General features: G+C 61.8%; 1 protein-coding gene across 1 annotated transcript in view; it reads right to left on the reverse strand.

The window, feature by feature from the left end:
* Nucleotides 1-25,801, reverse strand: part of COL6A1 (collagen type VI alpha 1 chain) — a 36,138-nt gene extending 10,337 nt beyond the window's left edge. The window contains exons 1-26 of the mRNA XM_044673403.1: nucleotides 25,456-25,801; nucleotides 25,039-25,168; nucleotides 21,897-22,097; nucleotides 20,556-20,715; nucleotides 17,712-17,840; nucleotides 17,576-17,596; nucleotides 17,358-17,378; nucleotides 17,203-17,247; nucleotides 16,244-16,297; nucleotides 13,799-13,843; nucleotides 13,664-13,690; nucleotides 13,041-13,067; nucleotides 12,907-12,951; nucleotides 12,562-12,615; nucleotides 11,208-11,270; nucleotides 10,762-10,824; nucleotides 10,616-10,669; nucleotides 10,483-10,518; nucleotides 10,084-10,146; nucleotides 8,028-8,090; nucleotides 3,396-3,458; nucleotides 2,880-2,942; nucleotides 2,081-2,131; nucleotides 1,898-1,933; nucleotides 1,426-1,488; nucleotides 653-718 (exon numbers count right to left, since the gene is read on the reverse strand). Coding sequence (XP_044529338.1) covers nucleotides 653-718; nucleotides 1,426-1,488; nucleotides 1,898-1,933; nucleotides 2,081-2,131; nucleotides 2,880-2,942; nucleotides 3,396-3,458; nucleotides 8,028-8,090; nucleotides 10,084-10,146; nucleotides 10,483-10,518; nucleotides 10,616-10,669; nucleotides 10,762-10,824; nucleotides 11,208-11,270; nucleotides 12,562-12,615; nucleotides 12,907-12,951; nucleotides 13,041-13,067; nucleotides 13,664-13,690; nucleotides 13,799-13,843; nucleotides 16,244-16,297; nucleotides 17,203-17,247; nucleotides 17,358-17,378; nucleotides 17,576-17,596; nucleotides 17,712-17,840; nucleotides 20,556-20,715; nucleotides 21,897-22,097; nucleotides 25,039-25,168; nucleotides 25,456-25,579 — 1,767 coding nt within the window. The 5' untranslated portion in view covers nucleotides 25,580-25,801. The remainder of the gene's footprint in view (nucleotides 1-652; nucleotides 719-1,425; nucleotides 1,489-1,897; nucleotides 1,934-2,080; nucleotides 2,132-2,879; nucleotides 2,943-3,395; nucleotides 3,459-8,027; nucleotides 8,091-10,083; nucleotides 10,147-10,482; nucleotides 10,519-10,615; nucleotides 10,670-10,761; nucleotides 10,825-11,207; nucleotides 11,271-12,561; nucleotides 12,616-12,906; nucleotides 12,952-13,040; nucleotides 13,068-13,663; nucleotides 13,691-13,798; nucleotides 13,844-16,243; nucleotides 16,298-17,202; nucleotides 17,248-17,357; nucleotides 17,379-17,575; nucleotides 17,597-17,711; nucleotides 17,841-20,555; nucleotides 20,716-21,896; nucleotides 22,098-25,038; nucleotides 25,169-25,455) is intronic.
* Between the last annotated feature and the right edge of the window lie 165 nt (nucleotides 25,802-25,966).

Genomic DNA, 25,966 nt, shown 5'->3' on the forward strand with positions numbered 1-25,966 from the left:
CTATTTTTCTCTTCCTTCCTTCCTTCCTTCCTTCCTTCCTTCCTTCCTTCCTTCCTTCCTTCCTTCCTTCCTCCCTTCCTTCCTGCCTCATGCTCTCTCCACTAGTCCACCCAGTCCCAGTCACTTAAAGGACGTGGCAGTTGTGGCCAATCGTCTCCCTCAGACTTTTCGCCTCTCACGGGCAGCTGCTTCCCATTCCCGTCCCTTAGAGTTCTACCTTCCTTCGGTCAGCTTCCTCCATCTCGGCCACCACTGCAACCTTAAGAGCAGGCAGCCAGGAGACAATCCTATAGCCTGGCTCCTAGCGTGCAGCCTCTGCTGCCTATACACTCTGTCCCAGTATTCATGCCAAAGAGACAAGCCGTCCATCTGCTGCCTGAGCCACGTCAGACAAGTCACAGAAAGTTCGCGTGGCCCTCCTCGATCTCGCGCCACTGTCTTAGCTGGCAAGGGTCTTCCAGACACTGTCTGGCTCCAAGGCCAGGAGTCAGAGCAAGTCTGTTTGGAGTTGGCCTGGAAGCCAAGGGAGGGCCCCTTATGGGCTGCCAGGAAGCAGAAGAAAAGAGGCCGAGGATCCCCCGAGGCCCTTCCTGTCTGCCCTCTCCCCCTCTGCGCTTTCTGGGTGTGCTCCCCATGCACGGACGGCGCTTACCGCGGGGCCTTCCGAGCCTCGGTATCCTTTGGCTCCTTTCATTCCTGGTGGCGAAATGTCGTTGTTCTGGAAGAAAGCGTTTGTGTCGAGAAGGTGGCCCTTCTGGGATGGCCAGTCCCTCCCCCAAGAATGGCTTTCGTGTGGGGCCGGGAAAAAGGGGCCCTTTCCTAATGGACCCTCTACAGTGATTTGTAATGGAGGAGGAGGATCCCCCCTCTAGCCCTCACCTCGAGGGCGCTGGGCTCTCTCTAGGACCCATGGAGGGGTGCCCCAAGCAGCCACGGGAAGGCCGGTGGCACTACTGGCGCAGTACCAGTGGTGGCTCATGGGCCAAAGGAGAAGGTGCCACCGAGGTCCGATAGGACAGAGATAGGCAGCGGGACGCTCCCACAGAAAATGTGTGTGTGGTGTGGGGGGTCCCCAGAGAGATGGACAGCCCTGGTGGTGTCCCGGCACCTAGTGAGAAGCCCCAGGTCGATGGGGGGACACAGAGCAGAGGAGCTCCGGAAGAGAAGGGGCAGGCAGGCTGCTCTTTGGGTCGCTGGAGGCAGTGAAGCCCCCGCAGGGGAGGCCTCGGCGTCATCCCAGCATCCGCACCTCGAGAAAGGGACTGCCTGGCTCCGTGGGTGGGCCGTGACAGGACGGACTGCAGGATGTGAGCGTTCAGGCCCTGGGGACGGCCAGCATTTATCTTTGGGTAATCTTTGGGGTCCCAAACGTGCCGGGACACCCTCTGGGGCCAGAGGGGCTGCCGCGGCCCGGCCGTCACTTACGTCCTCCCCGGGGTCGCCGGCCTCTCCTTCGTCTCCCTTGACGCCGGGATAGCCTTTACTGCCCTGTGCGTGGAGAGAAGAGGCTACCGTTAATGGTGGCCGGGGCCCTCGGGATCCCTGGGACTCCGGGGGGCCGAGCCCCCCGCCAGAGCAGGAAGCAGCTCGGGGAAGGCGGAAGCCCCGCAGCCCAGCGTGTGGGCCAGCACGAGCCCCGCCAGCCGCCGTCTGGGACGGGACGAGGAAGGGCCAGCGTGCAGGGGAAGCGGGCCGAGCTCCCGGAGCCCGGACACTCGAGCCCCCGCCTTCTGCCGACCTCGTGCCAACAGGACGAGCCTCTCGGAGGGCAGGACTGGGGGGGGGGCAGAGACGGGGGCTCCAACGCCAGCCCTGCCAGGGGGCCGTGGCCAAAGTCCCGGAAGGGGTCCAGGGCAGGACCTTTACGGGGACCGACACGAGGGCGGGCAGTACTCACGTTTACGCCAGGAGGGCCCCGGCTCCCTGGATATCCCTGCGAGAAAGAAGAGGGAGAGGAAACGTTTAGCCAGGCTGGGAGACGGACGCTTCCTGAAGGAACGGGAGGCGGGCGCCACCTCCTCCGAGAAGCGAGGACTCGCCCGGGTCACCGAGCAGGCGTGGGGAGGGGGACGACACTCACCGGGAAGCCTGGGAAGCCGTCTGTTCCGTTCCCGGGGGGCCCATCTTCGCCCTAGAAAGGAGAACAAAGACACCCAAAGGATGGCCGAGAACGAGCCCCGCCTCTCACCTGACCCTCTCTGCAGCCCCTCCTGGTGGTCGGGGTTCCCTCCTCCACCCGGCCCTCTGCGAGGTGCCCCCCGCCCGGCTCTCTGGCATCCTCTCTGAGCTCCCCTTCCCGTCTGCCGCCAAGTCAGGGGGCTCCCGAGGCCCCTCGTCAGAGGCAGCCGTTGGGGCTTCCCTCATCACTTGTGCTTTGTCTGCACTGGAGGCTGCCTGACATTTGGGGGGGAGGAGAGCTGCCAGCCCGTCTGCCCAGGCTTAGGGAAGGGAGGGTTGGCTCGAGGGCAGGCGGAGGCCACCATGGAACATAACAGAGTTTGTGTCTGGTGGGCCGCCTTTGAGGTCAGTGGCAGAAGCAGAAGGACCGGCCGGTCACAGATTGAGACACGAAGGCCACGTGGGGTCAGGCCACGGAGCAAACTCGTGGCTCTGTTGGGATGAGAACCCAGGCAGCTGGACTTCCAGCCAATGGTCCTTCCTGCGTGTCTTAACCAACTGATCTCCTTGTCTTTTGCCCCAAATATGGAAGCGTGGACTGCTGGGAGCCGGGGAGGCGGGACTAGGGAGGGAGGAGGAGGTGCCGCCTCTTCTCCTTTCCGGGGGGGCCCCTTCCCCAGCCCTCGTCCAGGCAAAGCGGAGGCAGCGACTTCCCCGGCCTGGTGTCCAGCCAGCCCTTAGTAACTGCTGAGTTCACTCACCCTTTCCCCCATCAAACCAGGATCTCCTGGGGGGCCCGTGAGGCCTGCAGGTCCTCTAGGACCCTGCAAAGGAGAAAAAGGAAGAATGGTGTCAGGGGCGCTAGAGACCCTCTCGGGGTTGGGGGTCCCCCAGTTGGGATTCTGCTCAGAATAAAGCCAGAGAAGAGCGAGCAAGGGTGAGAACATCTCGCCGGAGCTCGGAGCCGTGTCTTCCAGGCACATGAGGGGAGGCTGGCGAAGGGGGGGGGGAGATCCAGGCATCCCGGGGAAAGAGCTCTTCTGGGGGGTGCGTGGAGCAGAAGGTTCGGGGAGAGGAGAAGGCCCGGTGCAAAAGCCCGCCTTACTGGGAAAGATCTCCCTCCGCGCGGCCGCCAGAAAGGGGCATTCGGAAGGGTGGGTGACCTCCCCGTCCAAGCTCGTGCCGTCCGGCTGGGGGGCTTCGCCTGCGCCCCCGTGGAGAACGAGGGATCGGCCGGGAGCCGGCCCACGTCCCCGACACCCTCCCCAGACGCTCACCTCGCTTCCCGGAGGGCCCTCGTCTCCTCGGTAACCCTTTGGTCCGACGGGCCCAGCCTCGCCCTGGGAGGAGAAGAGAACGTGGTGAGTCTCAGCCGTAGCGTCTCGCGTCTCGCCCGGGAGGTGCCCCGAGCCCACGAGTCACCGTCTCTGGGAGAACCGTTTTCTGCTCGTGGCTTTGGGAGCGTGGCGGGCCGTGGAAAGGCCCTCGGAGGGCCTGGAGTCCTTCGGGTCTCCCTGGCCACGGGACTGCCTTCCGGGGCCTGCAGGGGTTTCTGGTGGGGCTACGAGGCAGTCGGGCCATCCCGGAGGACCTGTGGCATACGTGGCCCATAGGACACTTGGGGCAAGAAAGAGGGGAGCTCCCTGCCTTCCCTGGAGAGCCCAACATGGCCTCTACTGGCATCCTGGTGGGAGCCCTTCTGGAGTCAAAGGCTGTGGGTTCAAGTTCCTCCTGATTCCTCCTCTCTAGAGCCATCAAAGTCTCCATCCCTGTCTGTTCCATTAAGCAGGGCTGACCATGGAGCTCTGACCTGGAAGCGCCCGGTACTGGTCAGGGACCGAAGCTCAGAGCCAGTGCCTTGCCCTGGAGGTGCCATCCGGCCATCCGGTCAGTAGGCTCTGAATGCATGCCAAGAGAAGGCTTTGGCAGGGAGGAAGTTGGAGCTCCTAAGATCAAGAAGATGGGAACGCTGGACTGGCAGAGGGGCCCTGGCCTGGCAGCTGCCCTGCCCAAAGCTAGGCTCTGGGGCTTTCACCCACTTGGGTTCCCCAACAGGAAGTTATCTTGGATGAGGAGGCAGTGTGGGGTCGTGAAAAGATGTGGAGGCTCAGAGGCCTGAGTTCATGCCCTGCCTCCGTTTCCTCATCTGCAAAATGGGACCGATAATAGCTCTGACCTAACAGGGCTGTTGGAAAGCACAGAAGAAATAATGCCTGTCAAGCACCTTTGGGCCCGATGAGTGCTTTATGAATGGGCTGCCTGTGGAGGTCGCTGAGAGGAGGACCTCCTGGAATGGAGGCTCCGTCCGTCAATGGACTTACGGTCCTTCTAACACTGACATTCTGTGATCCGAGCTTCGAATGAAATGAGCTGGGCCTGGGCCTGTGGCCGCTTCCCGCCCTGCCCTCTCCATCCCATCGAGATCTTGAGCTGGAGGGAAACTCAGCGGCCGTCTGGTTTAATCCCCTTAGTTTACTGAAGAGGAAACTGAGGCACAGGGAGATGAACATGACTTCTTCTTGGTTACCCAAGAGTGTGCCCAGGGAAAGGCAACCAGGACGCGGGGGGAATGCGAGGCCAAGAAGGAAGGGATATTTAAGTTGGCCAAGAGAAGTCTCAGGGAGGACGGCGCAGTGTGTCCAGATAAAAGAAGGGGTGCCCTGGGGGAGGGGCAAGCCTTGTTTGGCAACATGAAAAGATGGGTTTGGGGCCTGGGAATCTCCTAAGAATGAACTGTGCCAGAGCGGGTACCCGCTGGAGGATGGGGAGCGGGAGGGGCCCCGAGACTGCAAGGTCGAAGAGGCCGAGGGACCCGCAGGGCCAACCTACTCGGGCCTGAAAGCTTTGGGGTGCTAGGATTTGTCTTCCGAAGCAAGGCTGGTTGCTGAGAGGAAGGCAAACAACCTCCCATCTGAGGGGGCCTCCTAGGTCGGGAAAGGGCCCTGGCCAGGAGGAGGCCAAGAGTAAACACGGGCAGCATCCCAGGAGTTTCCCATGATGCCCAGAGTGGCCAAGGAAGCGGGGGCTGCCCTGGGGATATCGCCGAGGGAGACTCTCTGAGCACGTTATCAGCAAGAGGTCTGCAAAGGGGAAGCAAAGGCAAGCCCGGGGCAGAAGGCACCCTTCCTGCACGAGGCTGGCACCCTGCGACGGGTCCCTTTGCTCCCCGCTTTCCCTGTTCTCCCCTTTTCCTCTTGGGACGGGAGCTTCTCTTGGCCTCTTTCCTGCTCCTGCTTTTGTCGGGGGCGGATGCCGAGAGCAGCCAAGGTGGCTCTGCGAATTTGCTTTAAGTCAGAATGAGAAGGTGGGCCCCGGCTGGGCCTGAAGACTCGGGGACACCGGCCCCCCCGGCCCCAGGATTGGGCGCACTCGTATCCCTGAGGCCACGTCTGCTCAGGCAGCCAGTTTGGGGTAAAGGAGCCCCTCAGCTCAGGCTGCTGGGCAGAGCGGAAACCCCAGAGGCCAGGGATGGTCTTGGGAAACTTGCTCTGGCAGCGGATCGAGGGAAGGCCTGGAGCCCTGGCCAAGGAGAACAAGCCCAAAGGGGGAGGGGCTGCGAAGTATGTGGGGTGAGTGCGAGAGAGAAGGTGAGGCAGCCCCGAGGTTGGGGGCCCGAGGGAGGGGGGACGGCCCTCAGCGGCACCAGGGAAGGGAGGAAGAGGAAGAAGGCAGCCAAGGCTTGGCCGTGAGGGCTCCTGGGCTGGGAGAAGGGCCGGAGAATTCTTTCAGTGCCCAGAGGAAGAAATGGTCTGCCCAAGCAGGGAAGGCGAGGAGCCAGCATTCCGCAACAAACGCCTCTCATTGCCCTGGGAAGTCTGGGCTCAGCTCGGACCTCCTTTAGGAGTGGGCAAGCCGGACATGTCCTGAGAGCAGGCTGAGGAAGAAGGCGCCAAAGGCCTGGGGATATGCCTCCGAGGGACGGAGTGAGGAAGACTGAGGGAGGGCCCTGCGGCTGCCTCCAAGGGTTTGAGGCCTGTCCAGAAGGAGGAGGACTCGCCCAACTCTACCGGCCTTAGAGGGAAGAACCAGGGAAAACGAGGCAGAGCTGTGGAGAGCCGAGACCCATTTCTGGATGTCCATGTCCTGTCCGGCCTCGGGAGGGGGCGGCCCCTCGCCGGAGGTCTCCCTACAGAGGCCGGGGAACAGCTGGCCAAGTATCCTGTGGGGGGACTCCTACTCGGCGCAGGTTCAATCCGTGGGCCCAAAGTCTCTTCTGCCCCCGAGATTCTGGGAAGTCCCCAGACAGCCATTAGCCAGAGGCCTGGCGCCGCCTCTTAATGGACATTTTTAGCTTTGTGGTGTCCTCCTTGGATCCTCCCAGTCACCCTACGGGGTGTCAGGGCAGACGCTCTCCTCCTTTTATGGATGAGGAGACGGGCTCTGTGGAGGCCCTACGTGGCAAGGCCTCGCATGGAGGCTTCCCGAACCTCCATCAGGGAGGAGGCATTGGGGATCCCACTGGGCCTAAGAGGGCCTACAAGGGTCTACAAGGGCCTACATGGGTCTACGAGGGCCTACGAGGGCCTATGAGGGCCTACGAGGGCCTACATGGGTCTATGAGGGTCAATAGGGCCTACAAGGGTCTACGAGGGCCTACAAGGGCCTACGAGGGCCTAGTCCCCTCTGACTTCTGGGGGTGCCTGTGACCACCAAGGCGTCTCCTCTCTTGGCTCCAGGCCCGACCCTACCTGTGCCCTGGATCTAACTTCCTCCCCCCTTCAGGCTTGAAGGTAATTGGAGTCTCGGCTCCTTTGGGCTCACTGGACGGCCTGAGCCAGAGGGAGACAATGGGTGCCGGGCCCAGGCTAAGAGAGGGAGACAGCGAGGGCCCCGGCACTCTCCGAATCCCACCCGAGACGTCCATGAACTGGGCCAGCTTTCAGCTGCCCGCCGAGCTATTTGGGCGGGTCCGGGAAGCTCTGCAGGCCCATCGCCCTCGGACCTTCTCTAGGGAAGCCTCCGTCTGCCTTCATCTACCCTGCAGGGAGCCAGAACCAATACCTGCAGCTTCCACCCGCTCCTGAAGGCCAAGTTCAAAGAAGCGGGCCAGCTGCTTGGCAGTCAGGGCCCCGGAGCTGCCTGTCACCGCCCTCCCGCCCCTGCAGATGGCCGCCAGGCCTCGGCGTCCCCATAGCCCGGCTCCCTTTGATCGCTCAGAACCCAGGACCGTCCCCCGCTACGGCCCTCCTTCTCTGGGCCTCCCTTTTCTCCTCTCTAAACGAAGGGGTCGGAGCCAACGGCCTTCAGAGAAAATGAGGTCCAAGTCTGCCATTTTACAGGGGCGGAGAGGGAGGCCCAGCTAGTCAGTGTCTGATGTAGGACTTGAACTCAGGGCTTCACGGCCCCAAGTCCAACCTACTGCCCGCCACTTAACCGGGCAGCAGAAGAGACTCGAGGTAAAGTGGAGGCCCTGGAGGAGGGACGTCTGGTAGGGCAGGGCTCTCCCGTGTGGACCAAACCAATGTCCCAGCCCCCGCGTGCCCCGCCTCGTCTCCCCAGCCTTCTGGCCGGAGCCTGCCTCGCCAAACAGGAAATGGAAAGGCCACGCACGCTACCAAACGGAGTCCCTCCCGAGCCCCCACAACGTCCCCGCTTGGCTGGCTCTTCCCAAATATTTAGCTTTCCACATCTGTGGGCCCTCCGGCCTCCACTTCGGCCTGGGAGGCCCAGGAGCGAACCCCCCCACGGATATGTTCTCATGGCTGCTCGTGGGAGGCCCAGCCGAGAGGGGGCGCCTCCCTAGGGCCCCCCACATCCGGGAGGGACGAGGAGAGGAGGAAACATGGGGGGCGGCGCAGAGCAGAGAGGACGAGGGCCCGGGAGCTGTAGGCCAAGCCTTGGGCCTGTCTTGCCCACCCCAGGCCCCGGGGAACATCGAGACGGAGGAGGAGAGAGGGGTCGGGTCTTACTGGGTCTCCGGGGACTCCGACAGGTCCTTCTCGGCCTTGGTCACCTTGGGGCCCCTGCTCCCCCTGGAAGGAGAAAAAGAAGCTTGGATGAGGCCAAACCCATTCTGCCCGGCTCACCCACGTTCTGCTCTGCTCGCTCCCCCGTTCGACCTTTTCCTGCTTCGTCCCATGGCCGCCAGGCCTCCCGGAGGGGGCGGCTTCCCTCCCGGTGAGCAGAGGCATTCTCCAGATGGCCAAATTCGAGCAGATGAGCTTCTGGGAAACCCACCATCTCCCACCACGTCCAGCTCCTCTCTCAGCCCAAGGACAGACCCTCACTTGGACTGGTCAGTCAGTGGTTGCCGGGCCCAGGTCCCGTCTTCACAGGGACTCGGCATCGCCCCCCTCCTCGACACGGGAACCCCTTTCCTCCCGTCATTCCCATCTCCCGGATCCCAACCTCCTTCTGAACCTCTGGCGGCCTCTCCGGGCGCCCCAAGTCTCGCCCTCGGGCCCCCTCCACCGTGTAGGACGGAACTAGAGGTGTGAAGGCCGGCGAGCGGGTGGGGCAGAGCCTTTCTCCAGCCCTCCCCACCGTGATGGGCACATTGTAAGCGCTAATAAGGGCTCGACTGATGGAGAGTTGAAATGGGCGTCCCAAAGACACGAGGCCTGGCAGAAGCGGCGTGGCCTTCCTCTGAGCCCGTCCGCTGGACTCGACACGCCCCGGATCTCCCAGAAGATAGCAGGGAAGATCCTGGGGAGATGCAAAGCCAGAGAGGACCGCCAACACCACAGACCGAAGACCCGAGAGTCCAGCCGGCACTGGAGCTCTGGGGAGAAGCCGAGAGGCTTACAAATGGCCAACGGCAGAAGCACAGGATGGAGGAGATCTAGCCTGGCCACGGTCCTCAGAAAAAGAGCCCAGGGTTCTAGTAGTCCCCAAGCTCGATAGGAATGCGCCGGGTGCCACAGCTATGGTCATTTCTGGAATGGGTGACAAGACGGCGTCCCGGGAGATGGTCGGGACCCTGGTCAGGGCCACCGCTGACGTCTTCCCTGATCAGGAGAGGATCCCGTCGAGTTCTGAGCCTGGTTGAGGACCAGGGATTCTGCGTGTCCTCCGAGGGCAGGAAGCCCTTATTCCTGGCCTGCTGGCCGGGACCCTTCCACTGCCTTGATTCCCTTCTCAGTCCAGGGTGGGTGGCTGGGCGTCCCCTCAGGCTTCTCTGCGGGCATCTTTATGAATGAAACCGTGTTGGCTGCAAAGCCGCCCCTTTAGTCATCGGACGGGCCGGCAGGGGTGAGTGGAAAAGGCGGCGGCGGGTGGTGACGGCTGCTCCGACTCCCTCTTTCTACCCCTCAGGCGAGCGTCCGGCCACATTTTCCAGCCTCCACGGCCAGCCGCCTGGCCTTGCCACCAGCCACACCTGAGGGCCATATTGACTTTGGCCACGTCTGTGGGCCCAGCGGTGAGTCAGCCGCCCGCCAGACCCATGGAATACTTTCCTGCTGCCTCTCCGGGCCCTCTGAGCGGGGAGACGGTGGGTGACGGCCCTCGTCCCACCACACCCTCTACTCCTCACGGGAACTACGGGTGGCTCTTCCGGGCTCCGGCTCGCGCCATCGACAACGCGTGCCAGGGAATGCCCAGGGCTCGGGGGGCTTCCCAAGGCTGAGAAGCCGTCCATTGATGGCTGCTTTCTCTCCTCCCCACCAGGAGAACTGGGGAGCTCTTCCTAGCAGGCTTCCGTGCCTTTGGCTTTCTCTCCCGGCCCCTGATGGAGAGCTCTTCTGGTGAATCGCTCGGCCCATTCTCGGCGCTCGTCTAGGCACGGGTGCCCACGTCTGACCCCCTTCCTTCCCTCCCAGGCTCCCCGAGGGCAGGCCCTCAGCTCTCAGCACAGCGCGTGGGCACAGGGCGGCCACCTCTTGCTATCGCTTTGCTGTGGATCCTGGGTTGGCGCTTCTCGGTTTTAAGGGAAGCCTGACGGCGCCCCTCCACCAGCCCCCCCACCCCACCCCCGGCGCTACGGCGGCCCCAAATGGGGAGCAAACGATGTGCGGCGTGAGTTACCGGCTCTCCTCTGGGCCCCCGAACTCCAGGGGTTCCTCGAGGTCCGCGTTCCCCGGGGCCGCCCTGTGGAAAAGAGGCAAAGTGATGAAGATGCACCTCCCAACCTGGCGCCCGTGCCTAGGCCCCTGCCTGCTTCCTTTCCCAACTAGGTCCTGCCTGGCCCTACTTGGCTTCCGGTCTGCCTGCCGGGCGGCAGCCGCACCACCCCAGGCCAGCCCGCCGGGAAGGCAGCCGGGCCGGCCGAGGAGCCCCGGGCTGAGCTTTCTCTTCGGGGCGCTCCTCGGACCCCGTGGAGGACTTGGAGCCTCCTGCCAGGGCGAACAGCCCAGACGGCGCCCGGCCCCGGGACGAGGGGCCTCTGGCCTAAGCGTGGGGGCCCACACGAGGAATTGGGCTCACCCTTTCTCCAGGGGGGCCGTCGGGTCCAGGATTGCCCTAAGACGAGACAGAAGAGAAGGTGTTCGTTGGAGACGCGGCCCGGCCGCTCGGCCTCCCCACACAGAGCCAGAGGCCGGAGAGGCCGCTCACTCACCTCGTCGCCCTGCTCTCCTTTCTCTCCGGCGGGGCCCGGCTCTCCCGGCTGACCCTAGGACAAAGACAGACGCGGACGGTCGGGACGGTGCCCCGACTGGTCGTTCAGAACCATCCCCGGGGCCTCGGGCTGGGCCCGGCACTTACCTCCTCTCCCGGGAGCCCCGTGTTTCCTGGCCTTCCAGGTTCTCCGTCCTCTCCGGGGGCACCCTGGGAAAAGACCGCGGAGCCTCACCGGGTCTGCCCGTGCCTCTGGCAGCAGCGCGAGGAGCCCCCCAGATCGGGAAGCTCCTCGCGCCTCCCTGGCGTCCCCCCAGGCTCCTCGGAGCCCGCTCTCAGCCGGCCGCCTGGCCTCTCTCTCCCTTCACGCCTAGCCAGAGGACTTTCACTTGGGCCGAAGTGTGGCCATCTTAATAAAGCCCAGTGTGTGTGTGTGTGTGTGTGTGTGTGTGTGTGTGTGTGTGTGCGCACACGCATGCACTGCACATGTTTTTCAGACATTTCACGCCTGGTGCCTAGAGTGCTGCACAGCCTTGTTTCCGATGGGGATGAAGGGCCCGAAGAGCCGGGGCCAGGCCAAAGCCACGGCTTACCTTTTCTCCTTTTGGTCCAAAAGAGCCTGGGTCTCCCTTGGGCCCTGGAGGTCCTTCTGCTCCCTGCAAAAAGGACACGGCCTTGTCATCTCCCACAATCCTCCTGGTCGACTGGCCGGGTGGCCTCCGGACGCTCTTTCTGGGATGATTTCAGATTTCCCCACTTGGCTCACTCGTCTTACCAATGAAACGGTCCCACGGCCTTCGTCTACCACCTCCCTGCCTTTGGACAGGCTAGTGGCCCCTCCATCCTTCCCTGGCCATGGCCTTCATCTACCACCTTGGCCTTGGCCTCTGGGCTTCCTTTGCTCCTTTCTAGGATCTGCCCGGGGCCCCCTTCTCGCTGAGACCCCCCCTGATCCCCGATTCCCCGAGGAGATCTCCCCATCTGGACCTTTCGGGGGCTACTTGGGTCCTAGAAGCGAGGGAGCGCCGCGATGGACAGGGGTTCAAGCCTACAGTCTGAATCATCTCCACATCCTCTACACTGCTCATTGGAGAGCAAGTGAGGTGCCGGAGTCACCCCGGGAAGGGCCAGCTCTCGGCACGTGGGGCCACTTTGCCCTGCGACAGGTAGGCGTGTTTAACCCCATCTTGTGGATGAGGAAACGGAGGCTCCAGGAAGGACTGCCCGAGGGCCTCTGGCTACTTGGTGTTGGCGGCGGCTTCTCTCTAAGGGTTGGGAACTAAGAGGGTCCGCCGCGGCGTGGAGTTTCCTGGAGACTTCGGCTGCGTGGGTTGACGCTGGCCGCCCCACGGGGAAGCGCGGTTAAGCTCCATTTAAAACCACGTCACGCGAGCCTCCGGCCCAGCAGACAAAGCCCCGGCCATCCCTCTGCCGTGAACCCTCCACTTCCCGGGAGGCCGGAAGGCCTGGACAACGATGGGCACAGAGCAGACCCGGCCGGCCCCCTCAGCGGAGGAGCCAGCGGCCTTTGGGTGGGCCTCACGAGGACTGCCGGGCTTCCTACGGCTCTCACCTCTGCCGGGGCCACTGACAACCAAGGGCGGACCCAGAGCATGGCCAGAAAGGCTGCCGAGGGCACGGGGGCTTCCTTCCCCCTAAACCGCCCACCCCCCACACACGCTGGCTCGGAGAGCCCCCGGCCCCACCCCGAGATGGTGACTTTGGGCCCAAGTCCTGGGAAAGAAGCCCAGCGCCTGGAGTCGTCCTCCCTCTGAAAACCTCCTGGGGCCGGACGGTGAGCAGGGGCGAGCCCCCCCCCCCCTCCCTGGGCCAGACTAGACGCCTCCCCCTGGGAGGACTCGACGCGGGCCCAAGTCTTCTGCTCTAAGCCCCATCGTCCCCTGATCTCTGTACTTGAGTGGTCAGCCGGAGCGGGGGAAGACTCACATCGAACCCCGGGGAGCCCTTGCAGCCTGGCAAGCCGGGATATCCGCTTTCGCCCTGTGAAGAGAGAGTGAGAGAGAAACTCCTGAGACGGCCGGGCACCCCCCAAGAAGGGCCACCAAGTGATCCCATGGGAGGGCCCCCTCGGGAGTGAGGCCAGACCCCTTTGGGCACAAGCTCGGCCCACCCGGGAGCTCCTGAAGCAAAGAGCCGGCTATTCCTGCTGTTGGTCGCAGCTCACAAACCACCTGCCCCGCGAGCCAGGCTAGAGCACTTTCTGCCAGTGAGCCCCTCCCCGTCCTGGACAGCCCCAGAGCATGCGTGCCCGCGGCCCCCCGAGAGACTGACCTTCTGCCCATCGATCCCGTCGATGCCTCGCTTGCCCTTTTCACCCTGTAACAGAAAAGGGACAGAATGCAGTCGCCAAATGGCGCAGTCATGCATGGGCAGAACAGAGTGGCCACGCACCCCGGAGTACTGACCTTGTAGCCCTTGGGTCCTCGGGAGCCCTGAGAACACAGAGAGGAAGAGGATTGAGGACAGCTGCAAGACAAGACCCTCCACGATTCTGAAGGGGCTGACAGCTCCCCTGGGGTGACAAGCATGGCCCCCGCCTCTTGGCAAGATTCGAACCTGGGACCTCTGCACCCCAATTCACCATCTGAGAGAGGCAGGATGCCCCTCCGGGGGGAGCAGCAGGTCGATGCCCTGCACTCCTTGGTAGCTCATGCTGGGGTTTCTGATAGGTACACATTTGGGAAACATCCCAGCTCCAACCTCCATGGGGACGAAAGGAAGGAGGACGCAGGAAAAGGAGGGAAAAGCAAAGTGTCTGCAGGTTCACCCCCCGCCTTCCCCTCGTTCCCCTCCTCAGAAGGGAGCTGCTTCTACTTAGTCCTGGAGGGCTTGAGGGGTGGTGAGCCTCAGTGCGCTTTAATCTGGCCTCGGTTTAGCGTTAAGGGGGCTGGTCCAGCAGGCTCGCGTGTGGCCTACTAAGCCATGATGGGGCTCTAGGGCGATGGCCAGAGACCGAAAGGGCTGGGCTTAAGGGCCTGGGGCTGACCCAGGTCCGGGGCCCTGCCGAGAGGGAGGGTCCAACGCTTACCTTTTCTCCCCGAGTCCCTTTTTCTCCCTAGCGATCAAAATGAAAAGAGGAGTCAATGGCCATTTCAGTGCCAGGGATGTAAACACAATCATGCCGAAGAAAGGGTGGCTTCTGAGGAAGGAGAGGCCCACATACCTTCATTCCTTGGTAACCCACGGGTCCGAGATCACCTTGCCTTCCCTAGGAGAGAGAGAACATGACACAGAGTATGAATGTCCCACGGAAGAGCCTCTGGCAAGTTTCCTATGTCGAATCCTGGAGAGGGAGCATCTTTCTCTTGGCACTAGCTTAAGACCCAGGTTTCCTGGAACCCTGGGAGGCTCTTGACCTAATGAATTAGCCCAAGAGAAAGAGAATGACATCTGACTCAATGCAGGGGCGATTACTGCCTAGTAAGGCCGAAGGAATACCAGGAGAGTCAAACCTCAACTAATACTTGTTACTCAAATAGTATTCATTAAATTAATTAAAAGTAAGATTGAATACTAATATTTAAACTACTTCATTTTAATGAATGAGATGACTTTAATCTGTGGCCTGAGGGCTAATCTTGCTTCAACAGCTGGGTAGAAAATTGTTCTAAAAGGAACAGTTTCCATTCCTGCCTTAGCAAGCAGAGGAAAACTGTCCTGGTTCTTTGGTAATCTGGTGCTATTATTCTATGCCAACACAAAGAGAAAACGACAATGATAACGATACATTAACAAAGAGTTCTGGTTAATTTTGGGTTTTTAATTAAAATTTGGAATCAATATTATTAATGATATTTGCCTTTGTTTTTCTTTCTTTGCTTTATCCTTCCCTGGTTTGGGTCTCAGGTCAACTTGTCATATTTTTTAAACCCTATTTCTACAAGCTCTGGGCACTTGGTTAGTGGGACAGTGTGCTCCACAGGAGAAGGGAAGCCTCTGTTGCTGCTCTGGGACAGAGTAACGGGAAGGGTGGGGAGATGCTACTTTGGGCATACAGGTTAAATATTGTGGTTTCTGAGGGAGGAGGGAGAGAATTCCAAGACAGAACTACAGAAAGGATCATCGTGAGATTTGGGTGAGTGGAAAGAGCAGAAATGACTTCGTATCCAGAAAAATATGTGGAAACTACACCCCTCGGATAAATAGACAGGCTTCCAAATGAAAAAGGGGAAGACAAAACCTCCCCTTCTCCTGCCCACGAACCACCTGCTTGGTAAAGAGTTCTCTGTAATGCTGACCCTGCTTATTGGTGGGGCACTTTCAACTTTGACTTCCAAGAGCCATCCATCCCCCGGTGGGAGAGGCTGAGTCAGAGCACACCACCTTTGGGGAAGGTTAGCTCTATGGGGCTTGGCACGGTGACAAGGTCTTATGGTCACTGGCATTCTTAAGCTGCCCAATGTCCTGCCTTCACCTCCCACTCCTAGTCCAGGGGTGAACTCCTCCTGCGGTGTGGAAAAAATCCTGAATGGGAGGGGACTCTGGAGCTTGGCATGATTGCTTCTGCCTGCCATTTCTCTTTCTCTCCCTATCATGCTCCTCTCATGGCAACAACGACTGCCCAGCTAAGTGGTTCCAAGCCGGAGGGTCCCTAACACTGGCTGTCAGTTCTTTGGCTTGAGACTAATTGAGACTTCTGCCATCGTCACTACATGTCACCAGCTCCTTTTTGTTATAGGTAGGATTCGCCTTTCCAGGGTGCCTAGCACGGAGCTTCACAATGGCCATTGGGATGGTGACGGGGCCCAGACTAGTCCTGCTAAAGGCAAAGGACGAGGCTTGCATTTACTGCTGCCAAAGGCCCCATACTGGTCTCGAATCAAGCACAGGTTGTCCACCAACTCGCAAAGCCTAGAATGTGGGTGTTGGGCTTTCGGCCTGGGTGCTCCTTTCCCAACAGGGGCTGGGCTTTTTCTTTTCCTTTTTCTCAAGGATCCTCTGGCCCTCGGGCAGAGTGAGATGGTGCAGTCCCGACCCGGATCCAAAGGAAAGGATTGGCTCTACTTCTTTCTGGGCCTCAGAATCAGTCTATCATCTCGTATATCATCCATTGCTTACACGGCGTCCTGTGCCCCCGTGACCCATCTTTCTGGGAAAACCTGGTCTTGGAGAACAGGGACCTTCCCAGTGGCCAGGCTCTGTCGCTTCCCAAAGGAATCACAAAATCAAAGAAGAGTGACATTGAGAAGGCCCGCTATTTCTTTAGGGTGTGGAGTTTGGCCGACAGCTTAGCCTACGTGATCTTGTTTAAACCTCACGATATAAGTCCTATAGTTTTATCGAGAGGGTAAGTTTTGTCCGTGATCACATGGCTGGTGGGTATCTGAGTCGGGATTTGAACCCAGATCTTCCCAATTTCAAATCTATCTATTGTGCCATGATGCCTCTCGCAGCCTCAAAGGACCAGAGATTCGAAGCTGGGAGGGCCCTTCGATGTCACATTAGATCCTGGCTCTTGGGGTCATTTGGTCCAACTGTGTTATTTTGTAGGTGAAGAAACTGAGGCCCACTGAGGGGAAAGGACATGCCCTCCTCTCCTCCCACTGGGGCGGCAGAGGTGGTGGCCATTTGCTCCCAGAGCCCCCCGTCAGAACCTCTGGATACTTACGGGCTCCCCAGCTTCGCCCTTCTCTCCAGGAAGACCGGGCTTTCCTCTTTCTCCCTGGAACGTAAAACGTGAGTGGCGATGAGACAAGGCTTCGAGTGACCCATCAGGAGCCGGCCCAGAACAGCCCCCAAACGAGCGGCTCTCCCCTTGGATTCCACGCTTCAGAGGGCTCATCTCCTCTAGAGCGGACGGCCTTCCCTCGCTGTCCTGGCTGATGCTGAAGGCTGGCTGCCCACCCCACACCTCACAGTGCCCGCGTGAGCTAGAAGGGTCTGCACGCGCCATGCTTGTGGCTTATCGCCTTCCTGGAGCTCTGGTCCAGAAGCCCCTGCTGTGTGGGAGGCCCAGGAAACCAGGAGATCCCCGGGTCCAGATTGGAGGCGAGGAGCTGGAAGGGACTTTAGAAGCTGGCTCATCCCACTCCCCCAGTTTACAGGTGAAGAAACTGAGGCCTGTTGGGGGCAGGGACTTGGCCGCGGTCACACACGCAGTAGGGGCTTCATCTCGTTTGTCCCCTTTGCCTCACTCGTCCTAACTACCCGATAACTAGGTGATAAAGGGTTCTGCTGGAGAGCCCTCTTGCCTCTGCTCTCCAACCAAGGAGTCAAGAGGCCCAGAAGCCTTCCAGAATCCAAGGGTCTCGGGCAGAAGGGCCTCAGAGGGTCCGATCCAACCGAGGCCTGAACAAGGAGCCTGCTGACAATATCCTCAGGAGGCGGCCATCCAGGGGCTGCTCGGAGACCTCCAGTAACAGGGAACTCACTCCCTTTTGGGGCGGCGTCCCCATTCCCCTTGGGACAGTGCTCACTGTGGGGAAGCGGGAATCTCTTTGGCCCCCCCCAGGATGCCTTATGCTGTCATCTGGGGTCACGCTGAATAACCTAATCCCATTCTGAGTGGCCTCTCTCCCAGCCGGAATTCCCAGGGTGGAGATGGGCAGCCTGGGCTCCCCTCCTCACCTCGTGGCCAGGATCACCCCGCTGTCCAGGAGGGCCTCGGGCAGGCTGGAAATCGAACAGAGAGAGGTGCCGCTCAGCGTCGGGCCTACTCACCAAAAAGGAAGCCCACAGCTCCCGGGAACGCTCTGAAGGGGCACCGACGGCGTCCCGCTTACCTGGCACTCGAAAGAGCAGCACTGGAAGAAGAGAAGGACAAATCCAAAGAGTTAGAAACGAAGGCTAGAAAGCGCCCCACGTCCCCGAACAGTCCTGAGCAGGCCGTGTGTGCCACGGGGCCATCCCGCCTTGACCGGCCCCCCTGCCTGCTCTGACAGCAGCTGTAGGTGCTGGGGAGGGACGTCAGGGCGTGGGGAGGTTGGGAATGGAGACTCACCACTTGTTCCACGTTGTCTTTCTGAAAAAGGAAAAGGAAAAGTGGGTTAATGGCTGGTCTAGCACCAGGCGAAGGCCGTGGAGTCTCGGGTCTGAGGCTCCGGGGCCAGCGAAGGCGAACTGGACAGTCCACTCACAATCATCTTGATGATGGTGTCGATGGTCTCCTTGATCAGCTCTGTGGAGTCACGGTTGAGATCCCAGTCAGCCGCGGTAAAGTTCCGCCTGTACGTGTGGTCCGTGGCAATGATGCTCAGCCGTGGCTCCTGCGATCGAGAAAGATGGGGAGCGAGTGAGCCACCGACGGCCCTTGAGCCACGGATGACCCTTGAGCCACGGATGGCCCTTGAGCCACGGATGACCCTTGAGCCACGGATGGCCCTTGAGCCACGGATGGCCCTTGAGCCACGGATGGCCCTTGAGCCACGGATGGCCCTTGAGCCACGGATGGCCCTTGAGCCACGGATGGCCCTTGAGCCACGGATGGCCCTTGAGCCACGGATGGCCCTTGAGCCACGGATGGCCCTTGAGCCACGGATGGCCCTTGAGCCACGGATGGCCCTTGAGCCACGGATGGCCCTTGAGCCACGGATGGCCCTTGAGCCACGGATGGCCCTTGAGCCACGGATGGCCCTTGAGCCACGGATGGCCCTTGAGCCACGGATGGCCCTTGAGCCACGGATGGCCCTTGAGCCACGGATGGCCCTTGAGTCACGGATGGCCCTTGAGCCACGGATGGCCCTTGAGCCACGGATGGCCCTTGAGCCACAGATGGCCCTTGAGCCACGGATGGCCCTTGAGCCACGGATGGCCCTTGAGTCACGGATGGCCCTTGAGCCACGGATGGCTAGCTCTTCCTTTGTCCATTTGGCCCAGAATGGAGCGAGGAAGCCAAGGGAGATGGTGCTCTCTGGGCTGTCTCTCGCCTCACTGGGGGTGCAGACCCTCTTGGCCAAGAGCTGCTAAATACAGGGGGAGCCCCCTTGGCCTTCTGCCCCTTCCTCCCTTTCTTCCTCTTCCCTCTTGTCTGTCCCATTTCTCTTTTCTGCTCGGGGCCACAAAATCGGAATAGAGGCTGGCGAGGAGACGTGTGCGCAGTGGGTGAGATGGGCATTTCTGCCCAGGCCGAATTTCTCATTTGATCCCCCCACCTCCACCCTGCTTCAGCCAACGGGCCGGCCACGCTTCTGCTTCTGAGAAGGTGCCTTTCCCCGGCACGGGGCCCAAGCGACTGCTTCGACAGGGAGGTGAGGCCCCCTCTAGGTCTCGGGGAAATCTATTGACCTCCATTTGCCAAATGTGCCCGTTTTCTAAGCCTCTGCTCTGAAAACAAATGGAGGGACTTGCTAAGGGAGGGAGAATTCAATCCCCAAATGACCCTCATGGCTCCAGCCCCTCTCCCGGCTGCCAAAGGGAATGGATTGCTCAATGAAGGCGGCTGGTTCTGTGGAGGGAATGTGCATACTTCCATGGAGCAATGGGAACCGTGACCTGGTTGGGCCACGGCCGCCTCTCTGCACCCCGGTGTCAGATCTGACACTCGCATCCTTTCAGAAGTTGGCACGTTCCTGAGAATCCCAGCCCTTCCCCCAGGGCCTGAGCCAAGTGGGGAACACGGCTGTGGGTTCGGGCCAGAAGCATTGCCTGGGCTGGGGCTCATGAGGCAGGCATTTGGTTCGAGTAAGTGCTGAACAAACGCAATTTCTTTAATTCGCTTCTTCCCAGGGACTCCTAGTGCATGGGTCATGGGTGCTAGTCATGGACAACAAGGCGGGGTCCTGAGACCTCTAATTCCTTCATTTTACAGATGGGAAAACCAAGGCAAGAGAGGTTAGGTGACTCGTCCGAGGTCACACCAAGAGTGACATCAGAGACTGGATTCGAACCCTCATCCTCTGACCCCAGAGCTGGTAAGAATGTCTTTGTCCCTCTTTCTCAGCCTTGGGCTCAGAGGCGGTAAGCATCAGCAGGCCACAGAAGCCCAAGCCAGACCTTAAATGGCACCTCTGCGAATAACCATAACAATAAAGCCTTTAAGGGCTGCCAAGTGTGAAGGACCCCCAAGTCTCCTCACCGCCTCCTGGGAGGAGGAAATGTAGACAGACAGACAGAAAGCGGTCAGGTGACTTGTCCAGGGTCCCAGGGCTTTGAGGCTGGGTTGGAAGCCTCCATGGCCGGCTCTTCCCTCAGGTACCACCCAGTTGTTTCATACTAAACAGGGTCAATGAGTGCCTGTCCAGGCTCTTCTCGAAGCCCTTCAGTGACGAGGAGCTCACTACCCCAAGTGTGCTCTAGGAGGCCTCTTGGCACTCCCCGAGAGCCCCCCAAGCTCCGGGCCTTCTGAGGCTGGGCTGTAACCAAAATGGAGCCTTCCCTTCCTCGGGGCCCCCTCTCCAACCCGGCCTGCCCCCCAACCCCCTTCTCGTAGGCTCTCTTGTCTTGTCCGAGCCTCTGCTACGCGAATCCTCGGCCCTCTTTCAGAGGGGACGGCAGGATGGCAGGATGGCAGGATGGGGAGGGCCCAGGCGGGCTAAGTGGAATCCCCGGGCAGAGGCAGATGTGGGGAGGGCACGGAGAGGGCCTGGCCTGGGTCTTTGGCCCCACAAAGTTCTTCCCAGGGGATCTCCGAGGGCTGAGGGAGGGCCAGAGCCTTTGGCCGGGTCCTCCCTCCCCAGGCAGAAGCCCAGGGAGATACTCAGGACATGGTCCTGGGAGAGGCCAGGGGATGGGCCACGAGACACCCGTGGGAGCGTGACGGGATAAGGGGGCCCCTGGAGACCCCCTAAGCCAGCCTCTTCCCCAACCTCCAGGAACAAAGACACCGAGGCCTTATTGGGGACGGGCCTGCAGAGGCTAGTTGGCCCCAGACGGGTCCCAGAGGCCGGGGACGAGGGCATGGCGAGGCCTTGGTTCCGGAGCCCAGCCTCTGTGCCTCGGGCCCCCGCCCCACCCCCACCCCGCAGTGGCAGCCCAGGACCTACCAGGTGATCCGGGGTGATGGCCACCGAGAAGACCTTGATGCCCAGGTGCTTGGCCTCATTGACGGCGTCTTCCAGGCCACCGCAGGGCTCCTTGTAGCCCTCCAGGGGGTGCCCGTCGGTCACCACGATCAGGTACTTGTTCTCCTTCAGGTGGGACCCCCTGGGACGGGGCAGAGACACAGTGACGAGAGCAGCCGGACTGGCAGCCCCCCACCAGCCCCAGAGAGCGGCTGCTCGTCCAGCCCCGCGCGGTCAGGCCGGGCTGCACAGGGTGCCCTGCTCGGGGGGGGGCAGAGGAAGGAGGCGCCCGCCACGGGGCAGCGACGGCAAAAGCTCCCCACAGGCCGCCACTGCCGGGGCCTTGGAGCGGGGAGGGCTTCCCAAGGGCTCCCCGGCCTGGGCGGCCAAGCTGCTGCCCCCAAGCCCGCGGCCATGCCACGGGGACCAGAGGATGAGCAAACAGGGTAGAGGCTCCAAGGGCCGACTTCCTTACACCCAGCCCTGTGGCTGCGGGTGCTGCCATGGCAGATGGGATGGACACGCGGGTGGGTACACTAGCTGGGCCTCCGTGGAACAAGGCTTGTCCCAGCCTCCACCTTCCTGCTTCTGCCTCTGAACCTGCCCTGCATGATAGGCCTTCTCTGGGGCAGAAATAGCCCAACTAGCCCGTCTGGAAGGCACCAAGCTCGGCCTGATCGAATCTGGAATCCGAGGGAAGCGCCGCCTCCCCCATACAGGGCGCTTCATGGGCGTCACCACCTTTGGGAGTCAGGGCTCTTCCTGTCCCCAGTTTATAGGTGAAGAGCCTGAGGCCCCGGGAGGAGGAGGGGCCTGCCCAGGATTCTCTGTGTGTGCCCCGACTCTAGATCTGGGGAGCTTTCCAAGCTTTTCCATCTGCCTCAATGCCACGACCCTCTCCCGGTGGTTGCCTCTACCGTGCGGGCTCGCAGGCCTCTCGGGATCAGGCAGACTAGGCTCGGCCCATGCCCAGGCCCTGGGGATTGTTCCTGGGGGTTCGGTAGGACTCATGGGAGCTTGTCCTCTCGCCTCCCTCCCCCACCCCGGCAGCAGTCTTTGGGAGCCCGCGGTACCCTCCAGTCTGCGAGGGAGCACGGCCCGGCCAGTATGGAGCACTCGGGGCCCCGTCAGCAAAGACTAAGTCTGACCGCAACCATCCCGTTGTCCTGGCTGCCTCCCCAGCTGACTTGGGGCAACTCAGACATCTGGCAAACAGTCCACGAGGCCTCGGCCCACTTGATCCTCTTACTCGGCATCAGCCAGAGCCAGGAGAGGATGCCCAGAGCCCCCCCGAGGCCCTCCCCAGGCCTCGGCCCAACTCACCCGACGAGCAGCTCCTCAATCCCCTTCTTGATGGCACAGTCGGTGTGGGTGCCTTTGCCAATGTACTTCACGCCCCTCACATTGGCCTTCAGGGTGTCCCGGCCACTGGGCATGGAGGTCAGCCCCTGGATGAGCTCCACAGTGTCGCTGTAATGGAGAGCTCCTGCGTTCCACACCAGATTCCGGTCACATCGATAGTACCTGGCAAGGCAAGCGGACACATCGGCTGGCTGTTCCTCGCCCTGCCCCGGTCGACCAGCCGCCCACCCCTCCCCCCCACTGCCCACGCCCTCTCCTCTCTGCCAGGCCCGCTCGCTCTCCCCTCCCTCCCCTCTCAAAGCAGCCGGGTACTCTGGGGCAGTTCTGAGCACCCAGACTCAACGCCTGAGCGAAGCAGTCGGGTGGGAAGAGGCCTCGGCCTCATCGCCGGCTTGGCAGGACACAGGGCAGACCCGAGAGACGAACAGATCAGGCGTCTGGCCCCAACTGGAAGCCCCTCCTCAGTGGCGCACCCCAGCCCCGGGCTTCCCAGCGCGCCTTTCCATTCTCTTCTAGGCCTTCTCTGGAGTCTCGGCCCAATGAGGAGGGCAGAGAGAGGCCCGTCGCTGGCTCTGAAAGTCGGGCCTGGCCTTAGGCATCAGGAAGGGGGGAGACGGCAGCTACCTCCTGCAGCCTCAGGCTCCTCTAATGGGGGCGAGGTGGGCTGCTACAAGGCCTTCCAATCCCCGGGGAGAGGCGAGGCCCAAACCGCCAGTCTCCGCAGCGGGAGGACTGCAGGAACCTAAATTCGCACCAGCGTCAAAGACGGTATCAGCTTCCTTCTGGAGAGCCGACTTCGGAAAGGAGGGAGAAGATGGTGGTGGCTCAGGGCGGTGGGAAATGGGCTGAGAGGAGGCACGTCTGGGAGCAGGAAAGAACTCCTGACAAGGCAGCTGGAGGCTTGGAAACCAAATCTCTCCCCCGAGGCTTCACACTGACCATAGAGGTGGGATTGGCCAAGGTGGCAAAGACACCGGTTCAGCCTTATGGCCGAACGCTCTATTCCAGACCCCCTGGGCTGCCCTCTATCCATCTGTCCTCACCCTACGCTGCCTCGCCTTCCTTCTGCCCGCCACGTCCCTGTAGACCTGGAATCTCGATCCTCGTATCTGCATAGTCCTCCTTTCCCCAAAGGGTCCGTTTAGAGGCCTCCCCCCGGAAGCCCTCCATGCTGATTCCGGCCTCATAGATTTAACAAACATGTATACAGGCAGGCATCTAGGCATGCTCGCCCCCACGTAAATATGGGCGTGAGTTCCATATTGACCTGAAAGTTTTCTTTCTTATTTTATTCTGCCTGCCACGCCTGCCACCCGTGATCAGTCTTCAATAGCAGCCTCCAGAGAGGTTCTCCGAGCCACTCAGTACGGGCAGGGTAGAGTTGGGGCTGGATCCCGGGAGCTGCACATTCTGGTCCCAGGACTGTCTCTCCCCCGCTATGGGCCAGACTTTGGCCAGGAGCTCTCAGCTCTCCAAGGCTGAGTGGCCTCACCTCGAAAAGGAGGGGAAGGGGCTCAGGGACCCCAAAGGCCTCTTCTGCCTCTTGCATGCCTGCTATGGCCGCTTGAGGGCCTTTTTGGAAGGTCATGTGGCAAGGGAATGGAAGAGCTTCAACTCAAAAGCATCTGCTTCCTCGGTCCCTGGGCCCAGGCATCTGGCCATTCTGTGACTAACTCTAGTTGCTCCCTCTGTCCCTCTGCTTCAAAATAAAGTCTGGTTTGGCATTCAAAGCCCCTCAGAGCTCAGCCTCCTCTAACCTTTCCAGACCCCTCTCCACTGGCCCTTCCATCCAGGATGCTGGCTCCCTGGTTGTCCCTCACCCAAGACCCTCCACCCCTGCGCTCTGGGCACTTTCTCCGGCCTCCCCAGGCCTGGATCACTCTGTGGTCCCTCCTCCTCTCTGACTTCTGACTCTCCTGCTTCCTGTAAGTCTCAGGGAAAACTTCACCCTCTCCAAGATGCCCTTCTGGGCCTCCCTTCATGCTTAGCCGGGCCTGGCCCGAGTGGCTGCTGCCCGTCCTGCCGGCCTTTGCGAGGCCTCGGCTTCCTCTGGCCGAGCTCAGGAAAGATCGGCCGTCCCATGAGGCGGGGCCCCTCCTTACATTTGTCACCGACTCCTGCTCGAGATCTCGGGACCCCGACCTGGAGGAGCTTCCCCGGCCACGCCCATGTGCCCCTGAGCCAGGTTCTCAGAGGCCGTCCGTGCGGCTCGGCTCCCAGGCCCTCCTGCCAGCACTCCCTGCTGTGCTCCTGGACCCTCGCTCGAGTGGCAGCAGGAACTCCGAGTCCTCTAGTCCACTCCCCTCACTTCACCGAGGAGGGAAACTGAGGCCCGGGGGCTTTGGGTGACTTGCCCAAAGCCAGTATCTCTTGAGCAGCCGGGATGCGCCAGGTACCGTGCCAGGCATCGGGCATACAGTGACAAGAGGGAAGCCTTCCCAGCCCACATCTTTTGCCCTTCCATGCAGCACTCTGGCAGCGGGGCTGTTCTCTGCCTGGTGTCCTAGTAATCGGGGAGTGGGTGGAATGCCCACCCCCAAGGCTGTAAGCTGCTCAGCCAGGGCTCCAGCCGAATGGGTGGGGGATGGGTGGGGGGATGGAGTGTGCCCATCCCCAAGCACCCCGGACAGGCTCATCACGTCCCTAGAAGCCATGCCTGATTTGGCCCGAGGTCCGAGCCCACCCTCCACTCTGCTTCCAGCCGGGACATTGAATGGACGCCCGAGATGGGGAAGCGTCCGGAGGCAGAGAGGAGGCAGCTGGCCCGCCGGCCGGCCTCACATTGCCAAAGAAGGGCTGCCCTCTTCAGGAGGCTCTGAGAACTGCAGGGCTGTCTGCCCGCGGCCTCCCGCATGTCCCCCCCCCTCTATGTTCTGGGCGCCCGTCCGCACAGCGCTGCCCCGAGAGCCAGGCCGGGCAGGGGCCTGAGCTGCCCCCCCCCCCCAGGCCCTGTCAAGGCTCCGGGGACCAGAGAGCCGGGCAGAGGGGCGGAGAGTCAGCCGGCCACCACCGAGGCCGCTCCAGCGACCTCCCCTCCCCTCCCCCCCTTCACTCGACAAACGGGGAAAGCGAGGCCGGAGGGGCTTTCGAAGGGCGGCTTTACCTGTCCACCAAGTTGTCGATGAACTGGTTGGTGAAGTCCTTCACTTGGTCCACGAGGCTTCCGTAGGGCTTGAGCCGCAGCGCCACGCTCTCCGACGTGTCCAGCACGAAGAAGAGGTCCACCGGGCAGTCTGGGGCGAAGGAGCGCAGGGCGGGTCAGCGCTGGCCGGGCCGCCCGCGGGGCCGGAGAGGGAGCTCCGCCGGAGGGGAGACGTGGCGAGGGCGGCCGGAGAGAAGCCCGGCTCGGTGGCTCCTCAGCGGGCCAGAGCTGGCGCTCGGAGCCCGCGCCGCCTCTCCTCCCTCCCCGGGATTGCTCCGAGGCAGAGCGCTAGCCGGGAGCTGGGTTCAGGTCCTCCTCCGGCAGGCAGGGCCGGGCCGGGAGCTCTAAGCACCCTCCGCAGCCGGCCCGGGCACTTACCTTGGAAGGCGACGGCGTTCTGGGAGAGGTCCTGAGCGGCCGCCCAGCTGCCGAGCAAACAGCCCAGGAGAAGCGGGGCCCAGAGCCGGGGGCCCGGGCGGCTGCCGCCGCTTCTCAGCCTCATTCTGCCCGCCTCGAGGGACGGAGAACGCCCGAGGCCTCTGCCTCCTCCGGGGCGCGGCTCCCCTCAACCCCCCGCGCCCAGCCGCCGCTGCCCCTCCTGGCGCGCCGCGCTCTCCCGGAGCTCCGGGGGCGGCAAGGGAGAGCCGGAGAGCCGGAGGAGAGGAGGAGGAGGAGGAGGAGGAGGGCAGCGGGCGGCCGGGCTGGCTTAGCCGCCGGAGCTCTTTCCAGGACCCTGTAGGGGAGGCTCTTTGCTCTGTCAGCCGCTTTTCAACTCCAGGGCTGAGAATGAGTCACGGAGAAGCGCCCTCCTCCGGCCCTCCTCCTCCCCCCTCTTTCCTCCCCCCTCCCTCCTCTTCCCTCCCCCGCCCGGGCTCCGGCTCTCCGCCGC

The sequence above is a fragment of the Gracilinanus agilis genome, chromosome 4 (genome assembly GCF_016433145.1).
Source record: "Gracilinanus agilis isolate LMUSP501 chromosome 4, AgileGrace, whole genome shotgun sequence".
NCBI classification, from domain to species: Eukaryota; Metazoa; Chordata; class Mammalia; order Didelphimorphia; family Didelphidae; genus Gracilinanus; species Gracilinanus agilis.